The sequence below is a fragment of the Tachypleus tridentatus genome, chromosome 10 (assembly GCF_004210375.1).
Source record: "Tachypleus tridentatus isolate NWPU-2018 chromosome 10, ASM421037v1, whole genome shotgun sequence".
NCBI lineage: Eukaryota > Metazoa > Arthropoda > Merostomata > Xiphosura > Limulidae > Tachypleus > Tachypleus tridentatus.
The window spans coordinates 150707169-150734137 of NC_134834.1; the positions used below are offsets into that span (position 1 = coordinate 150707169).

The window sequence follows — 26969 nt, forward strand, 5'->3', positions numbered from 1 at the left end:
TACGCGTGGTGGGCACAGCACAAACAATCATTGTTTAGCTTTGCATTTGATTATGTATGTACGTGTGTTTGTGTCTACATTGTGCTCATGTTTACAATTGTTTCTCCGAACTGTTATTCCCCTTGCAGTTAAATTGTATGAGGGCTTATAATGCTAAAATTCGCGTTTCGATACCTCCAATGTGTTTCGTTTATTAGATTTTTAAAACATTTCTGAAAGGGACTTTGTGGTGGTGTAAATAACACGCTGAACCACGTTTTCCTAAATAATTTTACACTTTAGCTTTTCACTTAACGGTTCTTAGCTTTTTGAGTATTTGCACTGCGTATGTTGCAGGTATCGAACCCGGAATTTTAACTTTATAAGACCTAAAGCCACTTACCGCTGAACCGTTGGGATGCTTGTCAAACGTCGTAATAAAACAAAATAGAGTGATTATTAAGGACTTTAGTTGTTGTTTAGCAACCAAGAATAGTGTTTTACGAATGTTGATGGTTTATATCATATACTAAAGAATGGCGGATAATTCTCTGAAGGACGGTGTTTGATCTGCTGTTAGTAGAGTTAAGTTTAAACGTTATACATTTCACAACAGGCACAATTTTGTTTAGATTATGCATGTTTTGTGTCCATCTTGGAGATTCTAACCTTGGATTCAAACTTTGTAAGCCCGTAACTTACTGCTGACACATCTTGGAACTTAGATTGTAAGAGAAGCTAAGTTATTCTGTATTTTTGTAAGGAGAAAAAAGACAAATATTTACTGTTCAAAATAGAAGTTGTCTCGGAACTTCCGAACACCCGTGTGTATATATATTTAAGGCACAACAAAATCATTAATTTTAATTTTTATTTTTTTGTCTTTTAATTCCGGCCTGACGTAGTCTGGTTTTTAGGGTTCTCGATTAGCATGTGTGTGTCGTGGAATCAAAACACAGTAACAAACATGCTATTCTGGAAAGCATTATAATGTGACCATCAATCCCATTATTCGTTCACAAAATGTAACCCAAGATTTGGCGGTTGATGGTGTTGATTAACTGCCTCTCCTTTAGTCTGTCATGTAAAAATTCGGAATAGCTAAGGTACCTTAAGAGTGTGCATGTGTTTCCTTATTGCAAAGCCACATCAGGCTGTTTGCTGAGTCCACCTTAAGATTAGCTTTACAGAAAAATTCAAATAATTCATTAACTGTAAAGGAAAAATAAAATATATATAATATAAAATACTGTGATTTTAATATATATTTTTAAATACCAAATTCTACGAAAGAAGCAAGTTTTTCTCATATTTTATTCTCCAGAGATACAACATTGATTTTGCTTTCATTTTCTTTAGCTGATATGAATAATCATAAGCATTAATTAGGTATATTGTAGACACTAATACAATCTGGAAATTTTCATGAAAGAAACAATTTACTGAATTAGTGTTACGTCACGTATTTGTAAAAAAGTTAATTGGATTTCGCGAATTGGGGCCGGATACGAATCCTTGGATTCGAGACTTGCTGCCCCACAAATGACGCTAGAAACAAGATTTCAATATCCGTGGTAGGCAGAACACATTCAGCACACTGTGTTGCTTTATGCTTAACTTCAAACGAACAAACGAGTCTTCTAATTACTTTGTTCGATCAGAAAAGAGTAACTAAAGAGTTGGCGGTTTGTGTTATTTATCGACTGCTCTAGGTCTGGCATGCCAGGTAGTTAAGGCGTTCGACTCGTGATCTAAGGATCGCGGGTTCGAATTCCTCTCACAACAAACATGCTCGCCCTTTCAGCCGTGGGGGCGTTATATGTAACGGTCAATCCCACTATTCGTTGGTAAAAGAGTAGCTCAAGAGTTGGCGGTGGGTGGTGATGACTAGCTGTCTTTCCTCTAGTCTTACACTGCTAAATTAAGGACAGCTAGCGCAGATATCCCTCGTGTAGCTTTGCGCAAAATTAAAAAAGAAACAAACAAACTGCACTTGGTGCTGTTGAGTGGTTGAATAAAGATTTTCGGGTTTACCATTTCGTTGGATCAGCAATAAATTTACAATTTAAAACGCTAAAATTCGGGGTTAGAGTATATGCAGTGGACCGAATGTGGATAGCCTATTGTGTAGCCTAACACTAATGATATTAATAACAACTTGTCGCGTTTTATTGAAAACTTGAATTATCTAAGTAATTTTTTATTGTTTGAAACATACATCTATTCCTAAAATATGTAATCGATAATTTATTTTCTGCATTCTTTAATCCGTTTATTACCCTAGGGACATTCTTGTTTGGGCCAAAATTCCTATTCCTAAGGGTCATAGGATGTGCACTGATACAGGTTTTCCACATTGAATTCATTGATATGTGGTTTGAAGGATATTTCTTGAATAAAGTATATGGTAAATCAATGAAATATAAAATGTTTGATCTTAAGATGAATTTTCAATTTCCTTTCATTTCTGGGGACATAAAATCACATGTTTTAAAAGGTTTAATTATTTATGTTTTTTATATATATATTTTCTTATGACTAACTTAACCACGAGAAACGTTACACTTCAAGAACTATAAAAAACAACTAAACACATTTCTTTGCTAATCTATTATCTTTTCACTCTGTTCTATTACTCCACTATTATTTCCTCAACATATCCTATTAATCCACTATTATTTTCTCAACCTGTCTTATTAATCCACTATTATCTCTTCATCCTGTCCTATTAATCTACTATTATCTCCTCCTCCTGTCCTAATAATCCACTATTTCTTTCTCAACCTGTCTTATTAGTCCACTATTATTTCCTCACCCTGTTCTGTTAATCTACTATTATCCCCTCAACCTGTCCTATTAATCCATTAGTATCTCCTCAACTTATCCTATTAATCCAAAGTCACTTCGTCAACAACGCTTGGAAACAGCGTTATTAGAAATATACAATGTTTCTTTTTACAAGGTTTTAAACAAGTAGTTTACCAAGACACAGGAATATATATATACGTAGTATGAAACAAGTAATTCACACAATGGGAGTGTTTATCCACTGCTTATAGGTAACTTTTCACCTTGTTTGTTTAGAGAGGATCTGTTTTCTTCAATTCTTAAACAACTGAAATGTCGTAGGTAGCAGCACCAATTGATGATGGCCGCCGTTTAAGGGTTAATTAAGATGGCTTCTCTGATTTTACCTTTGTTGGTATTTGGTTATTTATTCAATCAAAATGATTTTAATCTAAATTTCTATTAGGAATTGGAATGGTAATAAACATGGAAGTTTTTTTTATTTTTTGTTATGCACAGTGAAGCTGGTTTTCCAAGTGAGTATTATTTTCGAAATAATTTTAGGGATAGAATTTTAAAATGCAGTGTAACGGTGTTTAGCTATTTGGTTCACTAATATCAACCATTACGTATTAATATACAATAGTTTTAAAGAAACAACCAAATGTAAAAGTTAAAAAACATCTTATTTGAACTAAACACTTCTATTCTAAACCAGTACCGTTCTGGTCGATAGTACACTCGACTTGCAATCTGCAGGTCGCGGGATCGAATCCTGTCCCCGAACAAGCTTACACTTTCAGCCGTGGGAGCGTTATAAGGTAATGGAAAATCCTACTACTTATTGGTAGAGAGTAACCCCACAGTTGGCGATGGAAAGTGTTGACTAGCTGCCTTCTCTAGTCTATTGCTACACAATTAGGGACGGCTAGCGGAACTGGCCTTCGAGTAGCTTGTGGCTAAAGAAATTCAAACCAAACCAACACCTTTACAACGCTATTAATCTCTGGTCACAAACAGTAGTATAAATATCCGTAGAAAAAAATGTCTTAGGAATCTAATAACGTCGTGTCCAAACTTCATTGATTACAAAGCAGGTTTTTCGTCATCAGAAAATTTCCCAAATCTATCTTACCAGTTCAGTATTACTTCATCAACTTCTCTCACTAACAGGGCTGTTTTATCCGCTGCGCAAAAGAGGCAATGGCTCAGAACTCACAAGGCATTGCAATCATTATGATAAATATTAAAATAAGAAACGTATAATAATATCCGATAAGTTGTTTTTAAGATAAATGTGTTTTTTTCCTTATCTTTATGAGTAATAAATTTAGTTTGTTAAAACTAAAGCATGGGTATACAAGGGGGTGAGGGTCCACTATTTAATACTTCGCTTAGAGCCTTTTAATGTGGGACTTTTCGCTAATTAGAAACGCAGTGAACTGTAACTCGTGCAGAATTTAATGTCATTAGCAACGAAACGGATAAACTCATGTTCATATTACCGTGTTTCTCCGAAAATAAGACAGGGCTTATATTAATTTTCACTCCAAAATATGACACTAGGGCTTATTTTCGGGGGGATGTCTTATTTTGATATATTAAAAAAATGAAGTTACAAAGTAAAAATTATAAGACCTCTAAAGAAATAGAAATTACGAAAAACATTCAGAAACTCAATTTGATCAATACTTAAACAAACTAATTAACTAACTATTAAACTAATTAATAAATTATTTTTTTTTATTTCTTTCCTCTTCCTGCCACTCTTAACTAGGGCTTATTTTAAGGGTAGGGCTTATATTAAAACTATCCCCAAAAATCACACTAGGTCTTATTATCGGAGAAACACGGTATTAGAAACATTATGAACTGTAACTCATGTAGCATGTTGAGGTTATTAGAAACGTAATGAACACTAGCGCGTTTAACATTTTAAGATTACTATGAACGTAATGGATAATAGCACACATAATGTGGCAAGAATATCGCAATATAATGTTTTGAAGCTAATAATTTATGGCAAGATTCACACATGAATAATACTTTATAGTACTGTGAAACTGTTTGTTTATCACGTCAATAGATGGCAATGTACTAGTATCTAACTCTGTTCTTTGGTATTAAAGCTCCATAAAATCAGAGTACTTGTACATTCTGAAGAGCCATTAAAACTTATAATATAATAATAAATAATCACCTTTTCAACGTAGAATAAAGGTATTCATTTCGTGAGTCTAAACTGAAATAAACAATTTTTTTATTGTTTTCTTTAAGTGTGTAAATATTATTCCAGAAATAAAGTTTTGGTTTATAGGGAGAACGTATTCTTTGCTTCTTAGCCTGTATGTTATCTGAAACTTTTATATAGAAAATATAACATGTATTCCGTATGTTAGGTTTACTGATACTTCACTCTGTGTAGATAAAATTATGTGACTGAAACTATAGGTTTGTGTGAAAATACTCTGTGTTAATAATTGTGTTTAAAACTGTCAGAAACTCGAACTTGTGTAGACAGGTCTGTTGTATTAATATTTATGATTGTTAACTCTCTATCGGGAACTATATATTTGTGTAAACAAGTTTTATGTTGATATTTGTGATAACGAACTCTTTATCTGGAACTATAGGTTTGTGTAGACATGTTTCAAGTTGGTATTTGTAATAACGAACTGTTTATGAGTTTGATTTGTAAACAGGTGTAAATAAAAGTACCATGAATTTGTTATTATCAGAAATATATTCAGAAGTACCACAACCAATTCCAGTAAAATGGGAATATCACAGTTGTTAGCATTAAAGCAAGTACAACACAACCGTTATAAGTTACTGTCTAATACTGTAACGCTTAACAGTAAAACATGAATACTAGATACTTTACTTGTAAACCATGAATATAACACCAATAAAGTAAAAAAAAAAAAAAAATCACAACAGTTACTGATAAATCTGGAATACCATAACCTTTACAAGTAACGTACCTATTATCACAAAAACAAAAACACAGAAGTTACTAATGTATATAGGGCTAGTTTTAAAATCGGATCTACATCTATTATTTATAAAAAAAAATGCTTTATTCTCTATTCCAGTGAGTTTCTGAGCTCTCTAAATACACGTTTGTAAAATATATCTATAGAATTTCTAGAAATCGAACTTAAAAATCATTTTACTCTGATATTATTCATTATAACTCTTCATTGAAATTATACTTAATATCTATAAAAATAACTCATTTAAGCTCTGACATCTTATTTATCATAAGGTCTGATTTAAGTGGAGATTAAAACATAAGAAGAATATTCTGTTCCGTGCATATAGATAGCGCTTTAAAGAAGTGGCAATAGACCCACCAGTAAGGCGTGAAGGGAACAATGTTATTTTTAGTATTGTAATATTAGTAAAGAATATGATAAGAAACGTAACGACAACATTGCTACCTATAATATTGTAGTATTAGTGATGAGTATCTTACGTTAAACGTAAAGAAATGTTATCGTAGCATTTTTGCTTTTAGTATTGTAGGATTAGTAATGATTACCGCATATTAAAGGTAAGCTAGCTAACTTAATTAGGTATTGGTGGCAAATTAATTACGTTTCACTTATACAGATGTTTGTCAGAATTATACATTACGTTTACACTGTATATCATCTAGTCATACACTTTTTAATTCTCTCGGAAAGAAATAGAGAAAAACAAAAAATACTCTAGAATATGTTAATTAATCCAAAGAGTTTATAAAATAGACTAACCTATCTCATCAGGAGTCAACCCAATAACCCAAACGTTTTAAACTCAGTTGAACCAATAACCCAAACGTTTCCAGAAGGTAGACTTATCTCATCAGGAGTGAACCCAATAACTCAAACGTTTTTAAAGGTAGACGTATCTAGTCAGAAGTGAACCCAATAACCCAAACGTTTTATACCCAGATGAACCAATAATCCAAACGTTTCTAGAAGGTAGACCTATCTCATCAGGAGTGAACCCAATAACCCAAACGTTGCTAGAAGGTAGGCCTATCTCATCAGGCATTAACCAATAATACAAATGTTTAAAAGGTAGACATTTCTAGCATTTATAGGTTCAGTGTGTCCTACAGGATGTTTGCTATCACTTATAGGTGCAGTGTGTTTTACAGGATGCTTCCTATCATTTATAGGTGCAGTGTGTTTTACAGGATGTTTCCTATCATTTATAGGTGCAGTGTGTTTTACAGGATGTTTCCTATATTTTATAGGTCCAGTGTGTTTTACAGGATGTTTCCTATATTTTATAGGTCCAGTGCGTCCTACAGGATGTTTCCTATCATTTATAGGTTTAGTGTGTTTTACAGGATGTTTCCTATATTTTATAGGTCCAGTGTGTCCTACAGGATGTTTGCTATCATTTATAGGTGCAGTGTGTTTTACAGGATGTTTCCTATAGTTTATAGGTCCAGTGCGTCCTACAGGATGTTTCCTATCATTTATAGGTTCAGTGTGTTTTACAGGATGTTTCCTATCATTTATAGTTACAGTGTGTTTTACAGGATGTTTCCTATATTTTATAGGTCCAGTGCGTCCTACAGGATATTTCCTATCATTTATAGGTTCAGTGTGTTTTACAGAATGCTTCCTATCTTTTATAGGCCCAGCGTGTCCTACAGGATGTTCTAGTGTCAACTGCTGGTGTACCAAATTCTACACAAGAAAGAAGATTATCTCGTCTATCTATACACAGGACTTGTTTTAACTCGATAATTTACTATTTGTTGAATAAATTTTAAGAACGATGTTATTAAATGAACTAAGATTTTGAAGAGCTGTTATTGTTTGTTAACACTCCTACGAAAAGTGGGGCCTAAAAGTGGGGCCTAATAGGCCCCACTTTTCGTAGAAGTGTTGATAGCTTTTAGAAAACATCGTCCATTAAATATATATGTATGTAATAAATATAATGGTTTGAGATAATAGAGAGAAACGAATGTGGTGTCTTCTCTTGTGACGGACGGTTTCTAACATTCCTATCAAAGGCTGCTTAGAAACTTGGTAGTTTTGAGGCCCAGCCAGTGTCTACTGTTTTCTTAACTTGAAGAAATGGACCTGTCCAACAGAATACTGCCGTAGGGCTTTTGTCCTAGTGGGGGAAGGGACACAGAGGTGATACAATCTGATATACTAACTTCTCCGTGGGAGGGAGGTGGCTTGATGCGTCTGCGCGGTAGCTGTTCTCGCGCGCGCTTCTCACCTGGCAGTTTGTCCGTTGATATAATAAAAGCTGAAACACTGGCTAGTAAAAAACTAACGCTCGCGTTGGACGAGAGATAATATTAGGATATTTGTGGAAGGAAGTGTTATCCATTCTTATTGGTCCAAACAGATCACGTGTCTTGAGCAGCTTCGTATTGTGTATGATTTACTGCTACTTACCTTCAGTGAGTTCTAGTTGCTAGATTCTTTATTCTCTCGTAAAGAGGAATAGCCGAGGATTTCTCTTACGTAATGTGAAATGTCTCGAGACATTGGCTGATGTATAATACGAACTTACTGCTCTTCTACCGACAGTGTTAACCTGTTTGTCCTGCTTAGTTTGTACATGGAAGAGACACAACAATAACAAAACACCCATTGCCATGGTAACGTGATAGGGGTAGTGCTCTAACAGAACTGAGTCTAGAATAATTACGTGATCTTAGCACGAGCTACAATGCTTGTACAAGTTTTATAACTACGGCCGGTGGTGTGGATTGATTGGCTACCATTGTTTTTGTGTGACGTCATGGCAGAAACTGAAGAAGTAAAGGACGACAACGTGTGTCACAAGGCAATCGTCACAGGTATGTTTACTGTGCATACATCGGCCCTTCTGCTTATGAAAGTACTTAACAATATATATTGTTCAATCTTACCGAATAAGTTGAACGACCTTTCTCAGAATTGTGTCGGTCTTTTTTGGACACCCATATACACGTGGTGAGTGTGTGGTCTTCTGCTTTGTAAGGCAAATATCACACTTTCCTTGGTGGGATAGGTGTGGCTATATTTATCACGTGACTTATCGGTATTTCTAATGAATAGAAAAGGCGTGCTCTCCAAGTTTTAAAAAGCGAGACAAAAAACAGATATTTTTTTTCAAACTGCAGAGCTTTGAAACTTACTTTGTTATATTGTTGTTTTCTAAGTATAAAGCCGTACGATGGGGTTAACATTTAAATAAAAATAAATCGAAATTCCCGCGTAACACACTATTTATCTATCCTGTGCTAACTAATAGATATCTAGGCCTAATTTAATACCGTTTTACTTCTTTGATTAGTAAAAACTCGAAACACGATAGCCTCGCAGGTGGCACAGCAATAAGAATGCTAGTTTATAACACTAGAAATAATCGAATTTATATGCCCGAAGTCGAGAGCACAGATAGCCCTTGGTGTAGATTTGCGCTTAACAACAATCAGTCAAACGAAACATGATGAAAGTAAAGTTACATCTGGAAATTAGTGAACGAAACATGATAACGGAAAATATAGAGACTTCTGTAAACTAATGGAAAGTATCAGATTTATTTTTATTCTGTCGCGTGATAAATATAGACACAGAAAGTAACGAATGACGTTGTTTTCAAACTGATAAATGATTCTTCATTAAACCTAAACATTATTATTATTCTGTCTTAATTCAGAGTACTTCTTCATATTCATCGTATCGATAGTTCATAAGGTTCCTAATGTATTATCACTTTTAATTTGAATAACAAAATGGGGTTAATGTATCTATTTCTAATAGCAGTTCAGTTTCAATATTGTGGGTGTTAGTTTTAGTACCTATATTCTATCAACCTTCTCTTCTCATTTTAAACAAAAATGATAGAAAATAAAGAAAACTTAAGAAAAGTGAAACAATACCAGATGTGATCTAGATACCTGTTGTCATACTACATCAGTTAGTTACAGAAATCTGTTAGGTAGAACGGATCAGTCAGTTACAGAAATCTGGTCCGATATTGATCGATACACGATAAAATACATGGTCAGATGATGTGGTTAGTGTCTTGAAGGCATCGAACCACATGGTCAGATGATGTGATCTGGTTAGTGTCCTGAAGACATGAAACAATATGGTCATGTGAAGTTATGTGGTTAGTATTCTGAAGACGTTAAACCACACGGTCAGATGATGTGGTAAGTGTCCTAACAACATGAGACCACATGATCAAATGATGTGGTTAGTGTCCGAAATACATGAAACCACATGGTCGGATGATGTGATGTGGTTAGTGTTCTGAAGACAACAAACCGCATAGCTGGATGCTACATTATCTAATTTTTTCTAGTAGTCTTGCTGTGACATATTTTTACATTTTGCCAACAGTCAAGTTAATAACCGGTTAAAAAAACAACAAAAAAAACTCTTCCTTGTCTCTCAAGAAAAGACGAATAACATGAGATCAGCAGTTACGACCACAAACTTTGAAATATTTTTTCTTAAAATTACGTGACTGCAAGTTATTGGATTATCGATATTTTGAATACTTTGTCCATTCCTCCACCTCTCTTGATGCTTGTTATGAACTGTAAATACAATAGTCGTGTTCCTGCGTTTGTCTGTTGTCGTGGTTTATATTCAGTGCTTTATGGAAACTGCTGTCCTGTACAGACACAGGGTAATAAGTTTCATAGTCACCATGAACGTTTTGTGTGGATACCTGCCTTGTCTACTGCAGTCTTATCACCTGATAAAAAAATTGCAGATAGCGAAATGGAGGATTTAAATAAATAGTAGTGAGAAATAGGAGGTTCATTTTTTACTCAGTAGATGGCATTAAACAACTATACTTCATGGTAATAATTTATCACAAGCTGGTGAACGTGAACCTTTTGGTTTTGTTAGTAAAGTGCACAATGAGTTATCTGTGCTATGTACATCAAGCGAAATCGAACCTTGGATTTTAGTAGCAAGTTAGTTGTTGAGAACGAAAAAGATACGTGGTTGGAAATGATACTCAAGACCTGTTTGTCTTTCTGTTTTGGAATTAATCATAAAGCTACACAATGGGTTATCTGTACTCTGCCCAACAAGGTATCGAAACCCGGGTTTGGTGGTGTGAGTCTGCACACCTGCGTTCTACTGTTAGCTGGCTGTGGATACTGTTATTCCATATGTAAATGACTTTTAAACTCAACAGTTTATTGTTTGAAATTGAATTTATTTTACAAGAAATAAAAACAGAGAAAAAAATCAGTCTTCTTAAGTTCAAAATACTTGTCCAAACTTTATTGTTCCAAATACCGGCTGAAGATTTATCAAAACAATTTACAAAGAACGAGTAAGTCCACTTCGCTCTTGATTTCATGCACACTTTTTAAGAAAGTCTTCGTTTTGGTGCTGTGTTTATTACTGTTTCTCATATCGTCGGCCATGTTGATTTTAATGGTCGCTGTTGGTTCCTAGGATCCCTTTTCAATTAATTGCTAAAGTCAACGTTAGGCCTTTTCTAAACTCCTATATTTGCAGTGTAATCTAATATAGGCCAATGTGATAGGCCGTATCCGTTCTAAGTTTAAGTAATTTATAACCTTCCCTAACTCGAGCTCTAGCCTAACACCACCAGTTTGCGTTAGCATTCTCGGTTTGTTTCTTTGTTCTTGAGGCCCGGCATGGCCAGGTGGTTAAGGCACTCGACTCGTAATCCGAGAGTTGCAGGTTCGAATCCCTGTCACACCAAAACATGCTCGCCCTTTCAGTCGTGGGGGCGTTATAATGTTACGGTCAATCCTACTATTCGTTGGTAAAAGAGTAGCCCAAGAGTTGACCGTGGGTGGTTATGACTAGCTGCCTTCCCTCTAGCAAACTCTGCAAAATTAGGGGCGGCTAGCGCAGATAGTCTTCGTGTAGCTTTGCCCGAAATTCAAACCAAACCAAACTTTGTTCTTGAAGTTTCGCACACAAAGCTGCTCATTCGGGAACTAATTGTGCTAGCCATCCTTAATTTACAAGTGGTAGACCAAAGGAAGGGAAGCTAATCAAGAACGCTCACCACCAACTCTTGAACTATTCTTTTACTTATGTGAAAAATGGGATTGATTATCACTTTATAACACCTCAAAGGCAGAAAGGTAGGGCATATTTGGCAGCGAGATTCGAACTCGCACCCATTAGATTGCGAGTCCAACGTCTAACCACCATATCGTGCCGGTCCTAATCTGTGCTCTAATACTAGTTACAGAACTGTCATGGTGATAATCAGCTTCAGAAATATCTATATTAATCGTTAGATATTTTAAAATCACCTTTAGCGTGACTTTCACTTAGTTCCAGCCCTAATGCAGCCCTGGAACAGTTCACTGTTTCCCCTGGTGTGTGGTTACGGAACAATTCACTATTTTCACCTCGTGTGTAGTTACGAAACATTTCGCTATTCCTTTGGTGTGTGTTATGGAACAGCTCACTAACCTTTATTAGTCAAACTTGACATGATGTCGTCACGTTCCCAGTCCGGAAAAGGAGCTGCTACAGGTAATGAAGAATATGTGGAGTGTACCGGAATTGTGGTACATATCGGAAAAGGAGCTGCTACAGGTAATGAAGAATATGTGGAGTGTACCGGAATTGTGGTACATATCGGAAAAGGAGCTGCTACAGGTAATGAAGAATATGTGGAGTGTACCGGAATTGTGGTACATATCGGAAAAGGAGCTGCTACAGGTAATGAAGAATATGTGGAGTGTACCGGAATTGTGGTACATATCGGAAAAGGAGCTGCTACAGGTAATGAAGAATATGTGGAGTGTACCGGAATTGTGGTACATATGTTTAGTTCCAGGAATAGTTCTACATAGAGAAAGTCACAAGAATAGAGTATTAAGTTCAGAAGATAAAGTGTTTAATATTGTAATAAAGTCCCCAGAGTAGGGTCTTGGTACACAAAAGATACAATTATTATTATTAAGTCTGATGGTACAAGGATTACGATTTAAGAGTCTTTTTACAGAGAAAATCGATTCGTATTCTGGTTATACTCCAGTTGTATTTCGGTATAAAGTTTGTTGGTACTAGTTTACTGTAGCATCTGGTCATAAAAACACGTGATATTTTCTATAAGTTAAATTAGGGCTGATTCACATTCAGGTTCTGGATGGTGAGAGTCGCATACCACGGTCGGTACCTTATGATGATACTTATCTACCCAGTATTTTTAAATTAGTAACACTTCACCATAATCATAGAGTTACAAGCCTTCATATTTACTAACGAGCCACTAAGGGGCAGAAAAATATGTTTCAAAGGCGGATAACTTTGGAGTTAGAACATTAACACTACCCTTTGAAACGTACGGTGATTCATGTAATACTTTGTGACTTTAACCTAGTCTGTGTATTACTTTCTAACTTTAACTTAGTTTGTGTATTACTTTCTAGCTTTTAACCAAGTTTTAATCTTCAAATTTTAATAATGAATGAATGAAAAACAGTGAGAAACAGATTTTTGAAACTAACAAAGACATTGTGGTTATAATTCGAGTGTATTCTGTGTTGAGAACTGTTATTTTGATAAAGTGGGCATAACGTCTAACCAATTTTATAATATTAGTGGATATGTAGGAATATATTTTATCTGTATTTACATTTGGCGTCGGATGTACATGTACTAGACATCACAAAATACAATGCTGGTGTCGGATGTACATGTACTGGACATCACAAAATACAATGCTGGTGTCAGATGTACACGTACTGGACATCACAAAATACAATGCTGGTGTCAGATGTACACGTACTGGACATCACAAATTAAGATGTCGGTGTGAGATCTTTGTATAGTAAATTGGATACCGCAAAATACGTTGCTACTATCAAACTTGTCCTATCTCATTAAAGTTTATTTAGATGGTGTAAAAGATTAGTTAACTCTTTGTGAAGTGGTTTAGATTGTGTTCAGTATTTAGATACTCATTACAGAATGTTATTGATGGTTCACAAGAACGCTTGGCTTACAACAGAGAAGATGTAACTATTCCACAAATACTTTTGGTTTATACAGAAAGTTGTTGACAGCCTACAAAGGTTTTTGACTTATTAGAGAAAGTTGTTGATAGACTAAACAGTAATTGTTCGACAGTATGTTAGCGTGTGTTTTGAATTTCACGCAAAGCTGCACGAGGTCTATCTGCGCTAGATATGTTAACCCAGCGTTTTCCGAAGTATGAGGCAACGTGGGCGTAAATGGTCTCTTAAGGACGGGTGATGGCGATTAGAGTGAAATATGAAAACCAAGCGTTTTATTATAGTTTCATAAATTAAAATAATTAATAAATACTACAATATGCATGAGCGTGTTTATATCTCGTCAATTAACTATCTTTTTCATTAAAAAAGAAGGTACGCGTAAGACACCATATTTATTAAATAGATGGATGACAAACTTCTGGGAAACGCTGTGCTGATAATGATCGATAGGAGGGATGTTGATAGTATAAATGATACGATGTGTATCTATAATCTGTTTCTGTATTGTTTAGTCGTAGATAGTAGCTTTCTGAAGATGTTCTGTGAAGTGGTTATCATTGTGTTTTCACCAATAGACAGCGGTTAGGGTTAGGCCTCACAGATAACTATGATTAGTAATTCTACGAGCATGCGACCTCATGAATTGTTATTTGGATGGATCGTGATACCAATTTGAATCTGATATTGTTATCTCTGAAAACAACGGATTCATCTACGGTTCGCGTCTTGTAGACTGAAAACATAAACAATTACTGTAAAAGAAGGTTGAAGGTGTGTTTAGCCTCGTGCCGTGTGACACGTATGATGTTTGTTTTATTTACACTCCTACAGTATGCGTTCTGTATAGATAACAAAAACTTCTGACATCTGTACATGTAAACACGTGGTCTTCAAATAATGGTGAAACACCAGGCTGCTCTGCAATTTTAATGATGACAGGGTTATAAGATTAGTCTGTAAAAGCGTGAAAAACAAATGAGCTTCCATAGCTTATGCAATAAGGTAAAACTGGTAGTAAGTCTTACATTCATAGTTGTAAGTATTGTGTTCACACTTTAGTTGTATGTTGGTAATACCATATGTTATGTGCTATGTAAAACATAAATATTTTTTTCGTTCATCAGTAGTGATTCTAAACAAAGTATAGAACTGGTATAACATTAGTTTTCTGTAGTGTTAACAGAAAGTTTACCTGTGATATGACTTTAGTTTCCTGTGGTGTTAACAAGAATGTCTAGCTGTGGTATGACTTTAGTTTCCTGTGGTGTTAACAAGAATGTCTAGCTCTGGTATAACATTAGTTTTCTGTGGTGTTGACAGAAAGTCTAGTTCTGGTGTGACATTAGTTTCCTGCGGTGTTAACAAGAATGTCTAGCTCTGGTATAACATTAGTTTTCTGTAGTGTTAACAGAAAGTTTACCTGTGGTATGACTTTAGTTTCCTGTGGTGTTAACAAGAATGTCTAGTTCTGGTGTGACATTAGTTTTCTGTGGTGTTGACAGAAAGTCTAGTTCTGGTGTGACATTAGTTTCCTGCGGTGTTAACAAGAATGTCTAGCTCTGGTATAACATTAGTTTTCTGTAGTGTTAACAGAAAGTTTACCTGTGGTATGACTTTAGTTTCCTGTGGTGTTAACAAGAATGTCTAGCTGTGGTATGACTTTAGTTTCCTGTGGTGTTAACAAGAATGTCTAGCTCTGGTATAACATTAGTTTTCTGCGGTGTTAACAAGAATGTCTAGCTCTGGTATAACATTAGTTTTCTGTGGTGTTGACAGAAAGTCTAGTTCTGGTGTGACATTAGTTTCCTGCGGTGTTAACAAGAATGTCTAGCTCTGGTATAACATTAGTTTTCTGTAGTGTTAACAGAAAGTTTACCTGTGGTATGACTTTAGTTTCCTGTGGTGTTAACAAGAATGTCTAGCTGTGGTATGACTTTAGTTTCCTGTGGTGTTAACAAGAATGTCTAGCTGTGGTATGACTTTAGTTTCTGTGGTGTTAACAAGAATGTCTAGCTCTGGTATAACATTAGTTTTCTGTGGTGTTGACAGAAAGTCTAGTTCTGGTGTGACATTAGTTTTCTGTGGTGTTGACAGAAAGTCTAGTTCTGGTGTGACATTAGTTTCCTGCGGTGTTAACAAGAATGTCTAGCTCTGGTATAACATTAGTTTTCTGTAGTGTTAACAGAAAGTTTACCTGTGGTATGACTTTAGTTTCCTGTGGTGTTAACAAGAATGTCTAGCTGTGGTATGACTTTAGTTTCCTGTGGTGTTAACAAGAATGTCTAGCTGTGGTATGACTTTAGTTTCCTGTGGTGTTAACAAGAATGTCTAGTTCTGGTGTGACATTAGTTTCCTGCGGTGTTAACAAGAATGTCTAGCTCTGGTATAACATTAGTTTTCTGTAGTGTTAAGAGAAAGTTTACCTGTGGTATGACTTTAGTTTCCTGTGGTGTTAACAAGAATGTCTAGCTGTGGTATGACTTTAGTTTCCTGTGGTGTTAACAAGAATGTCTAGCTCTGGTATAACATTAGTTTTCTGCGGTGTTAACAAGAATGTCTAGCTCTGGTATAACATTAGTTTTCTGTGGTGTTGACAGAAAGTCTAGTTCTGGTGTGACATTAGTTTCCTGCGGTGTTAACAAGAATGTCTAGCTCTGGTATAACATTAGTTTTCTGTAGTGTTAACAGAAAGTTTACCTGTGGTATGACTTTAGTTTCCTGTGGTGTTAACAAGAATGTCTAGCTGTGGTATGACTTTAGTTTCCTGTGGTGTTAACAAGAATGTCTAGCTCTGGTATAACATTAGTTTTCTGTGGTGTTGACAGAAAGTCTAGTTCTGGTGTGACATTAGTTTCCTGCGGTGTTAACAAGAATGTCTAGCTCTGGTATAACATTAGTTTTCTGTGGTGTTGACAAAAAGTCTAGTTCTGGTGTGACATTAGTTTCCTGCGGTGTTAACAAGAATGTCTAGCTCTGGTATAACATTAGTTTTCTGTAGTGTTAACAGAAAGTTTACCTGTGGTATGACTTTAGTTTCCTGTGGTGTTAACAAGAATGTCTAGCTCTGGTATAACATTAGTTTTCTGTGGTGTTGACAGAAAGTCTAGTTCTGGTGTAACATTAGTTTCCTGCGGTGTTAACAAGAATGTCTAGCTCTGGTATAACATTAGTTTTCTGTGGTGTTGACAGAAAGTCTAGTTCTGGTGTGACATTAGTTTTCTGTGGTGTTAACAGAAAGTTTAGCTGTGGTATGACATTAGTTTTCTGTGGTGTTAACAGAAAGTCTAGTTCTGGTATGACATTAGTTTCCTGTGGTGTTAAGAAAAAAGTCTAGCTCTGGTACGGCATTAGTTTCCTGTAGTGTTAACAAGAAAGTCTAGTTTAACACCATATTAGTTTTCTTTGGTGTTAACGACAGTATAAGCATCATAATTCGTCTGTTATTTTATTATTATACCTTAGGTTATTACCAGTGAGATTTTATTAATCGACAAGAAAGTTAGGTTGTGTTTTTTGTTTGTTTTGAATTTCGCGCAAAGTTACACGAGGGCTATCTGCGCTAGTCGTCCCTAATTTAGCAGTGTAAGGCTATAGGGAAGGCTGCTAGTCATCAGAACCCACCGCCAACTCTTGTGCTACTCGTTTACCAACGAATAGTGGGATTGATCGTGACGTAATAACTCCCACCACAGCTGAAAGGGCGAGCATGTTTGGTGTGACGGGGATTCAAACCCGCGATCCTCGGATTACGAGTCGAGCGCCTTAGCCACCTGGCCATGCCGGGCCTAATATTTTCTTTTAGTAAGTGTGTTAATACTTTTGTAACTCAGCAGCTTGTGAATTTTGATACCGACAGAATGGAATGTCATGTTATATAGAAAATTTTGTGGTGGTAAATATAGTCCTAACATGGGGTCGTGAGGATACTATTATCCCGTGTGTAGCAGCTACAGTTAAAACAAACACTGTTATCTGTATGGTTTGTTTTATCTCAACCAGTGGATATTCCAGCTGTTTTATTGTCATACGAAATCTTCAGAGTACTTCATTTGACTACCTTCTGAACCGGCTCCAGTTCTTGCTCTTCAAGAACTTTCCAACGTTTTTAGGATTTTGTAATGGAGATACCATGAAAACTGTGAAGATCACGGGTTAAAAAAGGACCCAACTCGTTATTGTGGAGGAATAATTGAAGACCATTATATACTTAAGTGTAGAATATGTGGTAAAAAATACCACCATCAAACTGATAGCTTTAGCACTTTGGTCCTAACAGGTCCATTACGGGATTCCAGTGAGAAAAAAACACATTGAAAGCATATTAGCTATTTCTTGTTGTAAGCCCATAATAGGGCTATTAAGGCATAAATTTAAAAGTAATGACACTTTTATAGTGAACTCTTCTCACGTTTTCCCAACGACGAAGGCTCGTGCGTGGTCAACTCTGGATAGATTTTAACGTGTTCTGGTAATAAGAAACACTATAAAAATTCACCATCCCATCCATATCTATGATCTATTGACTTGACACTTGAGTACGATTCTCTATAGTTCTAATAATTCAATTATTAGTACTAATATTTCTTTATGTATCTACATCATTATATAAACTCTTATTTGATAGACGTTTGTGTGCTCTTATAATTGGCGAACCACTGGATGAATTTTTATCAAATCTACACCCTTAAGACCCTTTGGGGAGTGTACTAGGGGTGTTTGACGTTTGGACCTCATCCAATATTTTATCCCCAGAAGCCCTTATGGTTTTCTTCATGCGTTGAACTGGTACACCAGCCAGTGGATATCTATATTTTAACTTAAGTAATAGAGAACAGTGTCGACTAATCCTAAAGTTCAACACGTACTATTGTATAAACTTACAACAAAATGACACAGGTGGAACATTAAGTGCTTCTGCCCTTGAAAGGCTAGCGTATAAGGGACCATCTCTTCAAGCGTTCGGTTACCTTGAAAATATAGTAAAGCATTTAAAGCCGTACTTAAGTAATGCTGCTAATCACAGTTAAATTGCTGCCGTAAAAAAAAAAGAAATTTTTGTGAGTAAAGTTGGACTTTTATATTTAGCTTCAACCGTTATTATTGTCACAGGTTATTGAATGTAAACTCCCTTATAATGATATTTGCCTCGCGGTTATCAATACAGATGTATATACACGTACTTCGTGATATCGCTTGTTTAATTTATATCATCCGTTTGTGTCAATTACCGTGTAATACGAAGGAAATCAGCTAGCTGTGTATTTTATCGAACCTTGGTCGCATTTGTTTGTACCTTTACAAAGTTAAAAACGTATAAAAAACCGCCGCCCTAAAGCAATCTCGATGAGAATTTTTTATTTAATCGAATTATCAGCTTTCTGCATTTTTTTGTGAAACGTTATAAAATTGCTTTGTGTCTCATAAATACGGCTTTACATGTATAATGGTGAACTATGAGGGCTGACCCACAGCAAATTACCAATATTTAGAAGTGGAAACTGTTGTTTCCGATACGTACTAAACGCCGGCAAAAAAGATGACGCACGTCTCCCCCTTCCCCTTCCCGTTACATTTACCTGCCATGCTACCTGGGCGACGGTTAGAACACTGAAAAGGGCTGGAAAACCGTTGAAACTTAATTTGAAGCTTGAAATGTAGACTTTTGTTGAAAGAAGATAAGCGGGGCAAATTATTCAGTGTTTAGTGGGGTGAGGAAAATAAATTTGAAAACCGAGGACTTTGTCCATAAGTTAGAACTGGGTATGTATGACCCGTAAGGGTTTTGGAGCCGGTTTGGTGACTGACGGAAGCTCGTTGGTGCACGTGACCTAACAGACTCAGTGTACTCGTTTCTTATCTACAACACTTGATGGTGAGAGACAATTAGGAATTTATGTTTCATCTAACAACTGAAACAGACTTTTTCCTGTCCTGAGAGAATCTAGAACCATTGCTCGAAGTCTGAGACCTAGGACGGAATTCGAGTTGAACTTTGTGTGCGATAAAGAAAAACAACAACATAGCTACCACCTGAGAAGTCGAAACAGACTACGTGACGCACGTGCTACAGTGTTGAACAAATTCATGTAGAAGCGAGTGAAACTGATAAGCTTTTTCTGTGGTGAAGTGCACCACACTAGTATAATTAGTTTCTCGTGTGGTTGAGTGGAGTCAGTATTCTTTAACCACAGTTCGTCAACAGCATGGATAACAACGGTTTTGCGAGTGCGGGCAGTAGAAGGTGTAATGCCTTTTCAAAGGCATTCGGGAAGCAAAACGACCACTATCAGAAAGGTAAAGATCAATTAGTGTTAGTTGTTACATAATATTTATAGCAAACAAAAGATGTCGGTTTAAAAAGGTTGGTAAATCAAGCTTTATAGAGTGAGTTTATCTGCAAACTTTATCAGTGAAGAAGACAGGACCTATTATTCTGGCTTACACCTAAATAAGACAGGTCCTATTATTCTGGCTTACACCTGAATAAGACAGGTCCTATTATTCTGGCTTACACTTGAAGAAGACACGTCCTGTTATTCTCGCCCACACCTAAATAAGACGAGTCCTATTATTATGGTTTACATTTCAAGAAAAGTTCACCACTAGAAAGTGTTGGGTTTCATCCCAAAAACAGTCACAACATTATAACATTTTATATTGTTGTTTCAATGGATTCATTTTTAATCTTTGTAATATTTGAAGAATTGTTTTGTAATAGGCTGGCTTGAAGAGGTGGGCGGTAGAAATGCTTTGTCAGACTGTAATCACTATTTAATTAGCTCAGATAGCAAGGTGCAGTTATACTCAAAACAATAAAAGTTTGATAATAACCTACTTCAAAATAATTTTATCACTGTTAACAGTTCTAACAAATTTCTTCACACAAATATCTCTCAAACGAAATGTTAACAACACAATGTACTGAACTCAGAATTAATAACATGTGATATTAGATGTTATTATATTTACTATTATACTTATTAACATGTGGTAGTAGATGTTATTATATTTACTACTATACTTATTAACATGTGATATTAGATGTCATTATATTTACTATTATACTTATTAACATGTGGTAGTAGATGTCATTATATTTACTACTATACTTATTAACATGTGGTAGTAGATGTTATTATGTTTATTATTACAGTTATTAACTTGTCATAGTAGATGTTAGTATTTTTATTATTATAGTTATTAACTTGTCAAAGTAGATATTATTTATTATTATGGTTATTAACTTGTCATAGTAGATGTGAGTCACAGTATTATCTACTTTCTTCTCATGTATCATTTAATAATATGTTTCTATATCTGTGTACTCTAATTTTTCTAAAACTTGGACAGAATCGCTTTTTTCTCTTAGATACTAATTAAATAATTCTTTCTATGTTTTCATCAGTTGGAAATGTATCAACTGAATGTTCTTAATGTTGAGGTTCTAATAAGATATTTTGCACACGTTTCTCGAACGTCACTGCAACTTGTTTGTTCCTTTGGTCTGTTCAGAAGTAAATCCACATCGGTTTGACACCATGCGCAGCCAGCCTTAAACTAACCGACTTCCCTATTGCAAGCAAACTAAGCGACACGCTTGATCTGAGTTTTGTAGAACACCTAGTGTAAGATCAGGAACCTGATAGTTGTTTCTTTTAAGAACTGCGTATTAGAGAGTTTGGACACTGTAAGATTTTTAAGAGCACATACCGTGATGTGCGTTTGTTATTCAAACTTAAGAGTCTAGACATTTTTAGTTATCGAACAGTATTATAGTATTTCTAGCTTTTGAGTAATTCACAGCCTCATGTACACGTGTCTGTCTAGGACTATAATATAATTCAGAGCCTCACGTACACGTGTCTATCTAAAAGTATAGAGTAATTCACAGCCTCACGTACACGTGTCTACCTAAAAGTATAGAGTAATTCACAGCCTCACGTACACGTGTCTATCTAAAAGTATAGAGTAATTCACAGCCTCACGTACACGTGTCTACCTAAAAGTATAGAGTAATTCACAGCCTCACGTACACGTGTCTATCTAGTAGTATAATGTAATTTCCAGCCTCACGTACACGTGTTTATCTAGGAGCATAATGTAAATCACGGCGTCACGTACACGTTTTTCGTCTAGAACTTGAGAGTACGTGTGTCAGAGTACATGTCTGTTGTGGTTTTTGACCTCACCTCTATAATAATTTATTTGTGATTATTTTATCAAATATTTCACATGAAGAGATCAAAAGTGATACGAAGTTTCATCACGAGTTATTAGAACCATAGGTGTTGGACCAGATATGTATAAGAAACATTGGTTTCGGACCAGATGTGTATCCAGTACGTTTAATATATTATGTATATGGGAAACTTGTTTCGGACTAATTGTGTATCGGAAACACTGGTTTCAGCCCACACGTGTATTGGAAACACTGGTGTTGGACCAGATGTGTATACAGCACGTTTCATATATCATATGTATGAGAAACACTGGTTTCGGACCAGATATGTATCGGAAATACTAGTGTTGGACCAGATGTGTATCGGAAATACTAGTGTTGGACCAGATGTGTATCGGAAATACTAGTGTTGGACCAGATGTGTATCGGAAACACTGGTGTTGGACCAGATGTGTATCAGAAACACTGGTGTTGGACTAGATGTGTATCAGAAACACTGGTGTTGGACTAGATGTGTATCCGAAACGCTGTTGTTGGACAAGATGTGTATTCAAGACATTTCATATATTGATCTCATTTGTAAAACTGCAAATATAATAATATATGTTAAACGTGATAAAAGAATTGGTATAAAAACTCTGATGTGAAATACAATAAAATTATTGATTTTAATTTTCATATTATTCTCGAAATTTCATAAAATTGGTAGTGTGTAGAGTTTTCTGTGTCTTAATGTATCCAGTTTAGAGTATAAATCGATATGTACACAAACCCACATTGCTATAATATTTAGATATATATTCCCACGGGAAAGCTAAGGTATTAAAATGTTATCTTTATAAATAAACAAGTTATACACACTTTGCCCGGATGTGTAACGTACAGTAAGATCAGTGTGTGTGTGTTTAGAGTAATGAAATGATTCACTAGAAAAGTCAATGCAAGAAAACCTCATGAGGTAAACGCTAGATACTGTAAAAATAAAGTTTATTAGCTGACGTACTCGTTGAACGCATGGAAAAGGCTAAAGGGGATCAGATCCCGAACGCTAGTTCCCCATGTCATTCCCGAGCCTACTGAGGACCATGTGCCAGATTTAGTGGCAATCGGTCCAGCGGTTCGCCAGTTATACGCGGACACAGAGTAAAAACTGAGGTCAGGATGTTGTACATATTAGAACTTACTAACAGTATTTTAAAAGTGGTTTCACGTTTTTAGACTAAAACCTTTATTTTACACTATCGTACTTGTAGATGTGTTCTAGTGACTGATAGTGAGCCAAGATATAACAAAATTAAGAAAGATAGAACATGATTAGACTTAAAGCAGCTCACATATCCTGTGTTGAGGTTCGTTTCAACAATAAGTACCACTGTTATGACCTAACCTGGACACTCTCTGATTGTCCCTTTTTAAATTTCTTGCTGGTGTCCTACCATAAAATGGTATTAGAAAGGTTGTTAAAAGCTGGATATGAATCAATACCTTTTTGTATGGCGTTATTTCGTTATCTTATCTGTTTTTCTAAATCATCGTCCAGGTAAACCTCTGGTGGATTTTTCTCTTTCAAGCAGCTGTTCAAAATCACCTAATAGGAAAAAACACCTGAATTAACCTGTTTGTACTTTTAAACCACTTATATTTCATGAGAAATCCGGGTATCAAATTCTCAGAAACTTACAAAAACAATCTTAAGACATGAATTCTAAATCTAACATTAACGAACTTATTCTGTGATCTCTGAATTGTATAATCTGGAGTTCGTACCAAAGCCACTGCACGTGCCAAGTTAAATTAATGTAATTGGCCGGTACAGTGTTTGAGTTTGTTAGTAAAAATATATTAGCGTACGACCAGATTATTGTGGTGTGTTTATTACACGAATACCACCATAATGAGGCTATTTACTTTTTCTACGTCAGATGCAACAATAGAAACGGTATTAATAACTCATTACAACGAGTGTATTTTTGTTTGCGTAAGATGCATCAATAGAAACGATTAATAAATGTACCCCTAAATTCCGTAAGAAACATAGGGTCGCAAACACTCGCGGTTTCATGAACAAACTGGTTTTTAAGTGAGTAGGTTGTTAGTCTACTGCACAACCCCCAACTAGGAGGACCATTTCTCAGCCCACCGAGTGGAATCGAACCCCTGATTTTAGCGTTGTAAATCCGGAGACATACCGCTGGACTAGCGGGCGGCGATAGAAACGATTGCTAGATGTATATTCGTCAATTCTTGAAGTTTTATAAAGTATTTTGTAACAGAAAGTATCGCCTTCGGAGATAGAAATCCTCGATTTTGGGATTAGAAAGATGGCGTGACTGCACAAATATATCTCTAATATATATTCTTGCCTCAGATTTTAATCGATTTTTGTTACTTTGCACGCGAATCAACAGATGATGTTAAAGTAAGATGTCAGTGAATTAGTCTGTTATTTTAACTTAAGATTTGGTCGAAATAATATTTGGTATTAAATGTAAACATTACTTAAGCAAACATGTTTCTGCGTTAGTTCCAGGGAGTGTGTGGAATCTGTTTGTTGTATTACGAGATCGGCAGAAACTGATACGGTTTAAACCACAAATCACAGCAAGGTTTTCTTCTCACTTGCTTGTCAAGGTGACTTTACGTATTTCTTGTTGTTTACCCAAATCATGAGTATACAGTTTGTAGCGTTGTTGACAGTCAGCCAGAAAAGTTGTTAATTTATATACTATGTTCATTGCTAAAAGAGTTGGCTAACATTTCTCCTGTAACAACTGAAAAAACGAATTACTTCTTTCAACGTTGCAAGCACTTCTCTATGCTGAGTTCAAAGGTCAACATTTCATACTCTTTGTTATCGTTTGAGTTCGGTATTTTTCTACTTCTAATACTGGTTCCATTAAACTAAAGGAACCATACCGACTTATATGTTCTTTTTCAAGACAAACAAACTGTTCATATTTCAATTAAATTGGTGTGGAAGAAAGACAGCAGAAAAATAACAGAGGAAGTTGATTGGTCTTTATACAGTGACAGAGGAAGCTAATTGGTCTTTATACAGTGACAAAGAAAGTTAATTTATCGTATCTTTATACACTAATAAGAATTATCAAAGATCTTGGCTCGTCTTGAGAGTTTGATCTCAGATTATTCTGTTGTAGAAGTTTCGAGTAACAACGTGTGATAATATTTCTTGCGGAAATTAGTCAAACGGTAATAATTACAACGACTCTTATGAGCTGGTTTTGTTATCAGATCTTCATTTGTCTTACAAATAAATTAATAACTTTGAGGGTTACACTTCCTGACTTCACTGCTAGGTGTAAATACACTAACCTGCAAAGTTGTCTTCAGTTAACCGGTTTTTATTTTCTTGATACATTCAGTTCATTGGTGTTTAAAACCGGTTTTTTTTTTCTCGTTTCCTTAAGGATACGGAAAGCAAGGTTTTAGTTTCTTTATCTAGTGTCCGAGCAGAATGGCCAAATGTCAGTAACCAGTGAATACACGAACTTCTATAATCTGTAGGAATCTAGTTTTAAGCGTAGGATGAAATAGCTGTTTATTAAACAAGAGTGAGGAATAAAGAAACATAATTATGTAAACACAAATATCGACCCACACTGCAGAACCAGTAGAAACATATAAAATAATCCTAACTTGACAACATTGCTTGTTCCTGTCGCTTTTAGTTGCGTGCTGTGAATTTCTCTGTTTGTAGCTGTGTTGATTCATCTGTCTGTCTACATCTGTCTTTCACTGTTTATGGCTGATTGTGTTGATTCATTTGTCTTTCGTTGTTTATGGCTAACTGTGCTGATTCATCTATATACATCTGTCTTTCATTGTTTATGGCTGACTGTGTTGATTCATCTGTCTATCTACATGGCTAATAGTGTCCAGAAGTGATATTAACATGTTTATTACCGACTGCCTGTTTCAACATAACACCATCTATGTAGTTATTTTTAGATCTGAACGTATATGTACAACGACATTATTCTTTATACACACTGAAAATAGCTTAAAATAAAATTCATACAATTTTTTGACTTCTTTTTCACGTGCTTTGTATACCGAACGACGCTACCGACGAGGCCGTTCGTAAAACCCCCGAGCTCGTCGTGTTAGAGCGATATGCTGTTATGTTGTAAATATCAACAGAGCCACAGAATAAGTTAGTATGATTCTTATTACAGAAACCTGTAATCATATTTCGTAAGCACAAGGTTTCAATGTTTCACGAGAAACACGTTTTTAATTAAGTAACAATGACGATATTGAACGATTTTATTTTTATTGGAAGGCTTCATCGTTTGATGTGAACAAGAGAATATATATGTGTGTGTGTGTGTATCATTGCCGAATACATTTTTAAAAGGTCCCTATTCTCGTCTTCTGTTGCAATCTATGTTCAGGGTGTTTGGCTTAATGACATTTCGCGCAAAGCTACTTGTGAATTGTCTGTGCTAGCCCGTTCCTAATTTAGCAAATGCTCTTGGACCATTCTTTACCAACTAAAACTGGAATTAGCTGTCTCATTGTAATATCTATCACGACAAGAAGGGCTATCATGTTTGGTGACGGGTTTCTGACCTTCGACCCGCAGGTTGCTTGCTAGTGAAGCGCCCTAACTGACAGGCTGTCAGGCTATAGGGTTGTCCATGTAACGGAGAGTGAGCAGGTAACTATGTAGGGCAAGGTTTATCAAGTAATTATTTTCTGAAGGGCAATAAACAGATAATAGATTACCAAAACAAAAGGCTGAGGGCGTGTTTTTGTAACTGTACTTCGAAAATCCTTAAAACATGAAACGCCACACCTGTAAAGTTGCCAAAGAAAAAGAAAAGATGCATGTTAAGTAAACCTTAAACCAGTTTCGGAGCGGTCGAAACCGTTAATTATATATCGGTGGAACGTTAGTGTAAAGTTGGTTGACGCTTTTCCTTTTGAAGACTCTCAGCGTGCCCAAACATCAGATCCGAACCCTCACTGTCTTACTATTTATAGCAGTTGTTCTCAACGTTTTTAAGT

At 35.7% G+C, this 26969-nt stretch overlaps 1 protein-coding gene and 1 long non-coding RNA gene across 10 annotated transcripts in view; both read left to right on the forward strand.

Moving 5' to 3' along the window:
• Window positions 1-7668, forward strand: part of LOC143230627 (uncharacterized) — a 33599-nt gene extending 25931 nt beyond the window's left edge. The window contains exon 3 of the long non-coding RNA XR_013016551.1: window positions 7403-7668. This is a non-coding gene — a long non-coding RNA (uncharacterized LOC143230627). The remainder of the gene's footprint in view (window positions 1-7402) is intronic.
• Window positions 7669-7959: 291 nt separating this feature from the next.
• LOC143230628 (kazrin-like) overlaps window positions 7960-26969 on the forward strand; it is a 79350-nt gene continuing 60340 nt past the window's right edge. For 6 of the 9 annotated variants that reach the window (XR_013016552.1, XR_013016553.1, XM_076464491.1 and 3 more), the window contains exon 1: window positions 19045-20053. Coding sequence is in view for 7 of the 9 variants with exons in the window: in XM_076464491.1 (XP_076320606.1) it covers window positions 19963-20053 (91 nt within the window). In the remaining 2 variants the exon portion in view is untranslated. Of the gene's footprint in view, window positions 8591-19043; window positions 20054-26969 lie in introns of those variants that run through there. The other 3 variants (XM_076464487.1, XM_076464486.1, XM_076464490.1) reach the window with 3 other exon arrangements.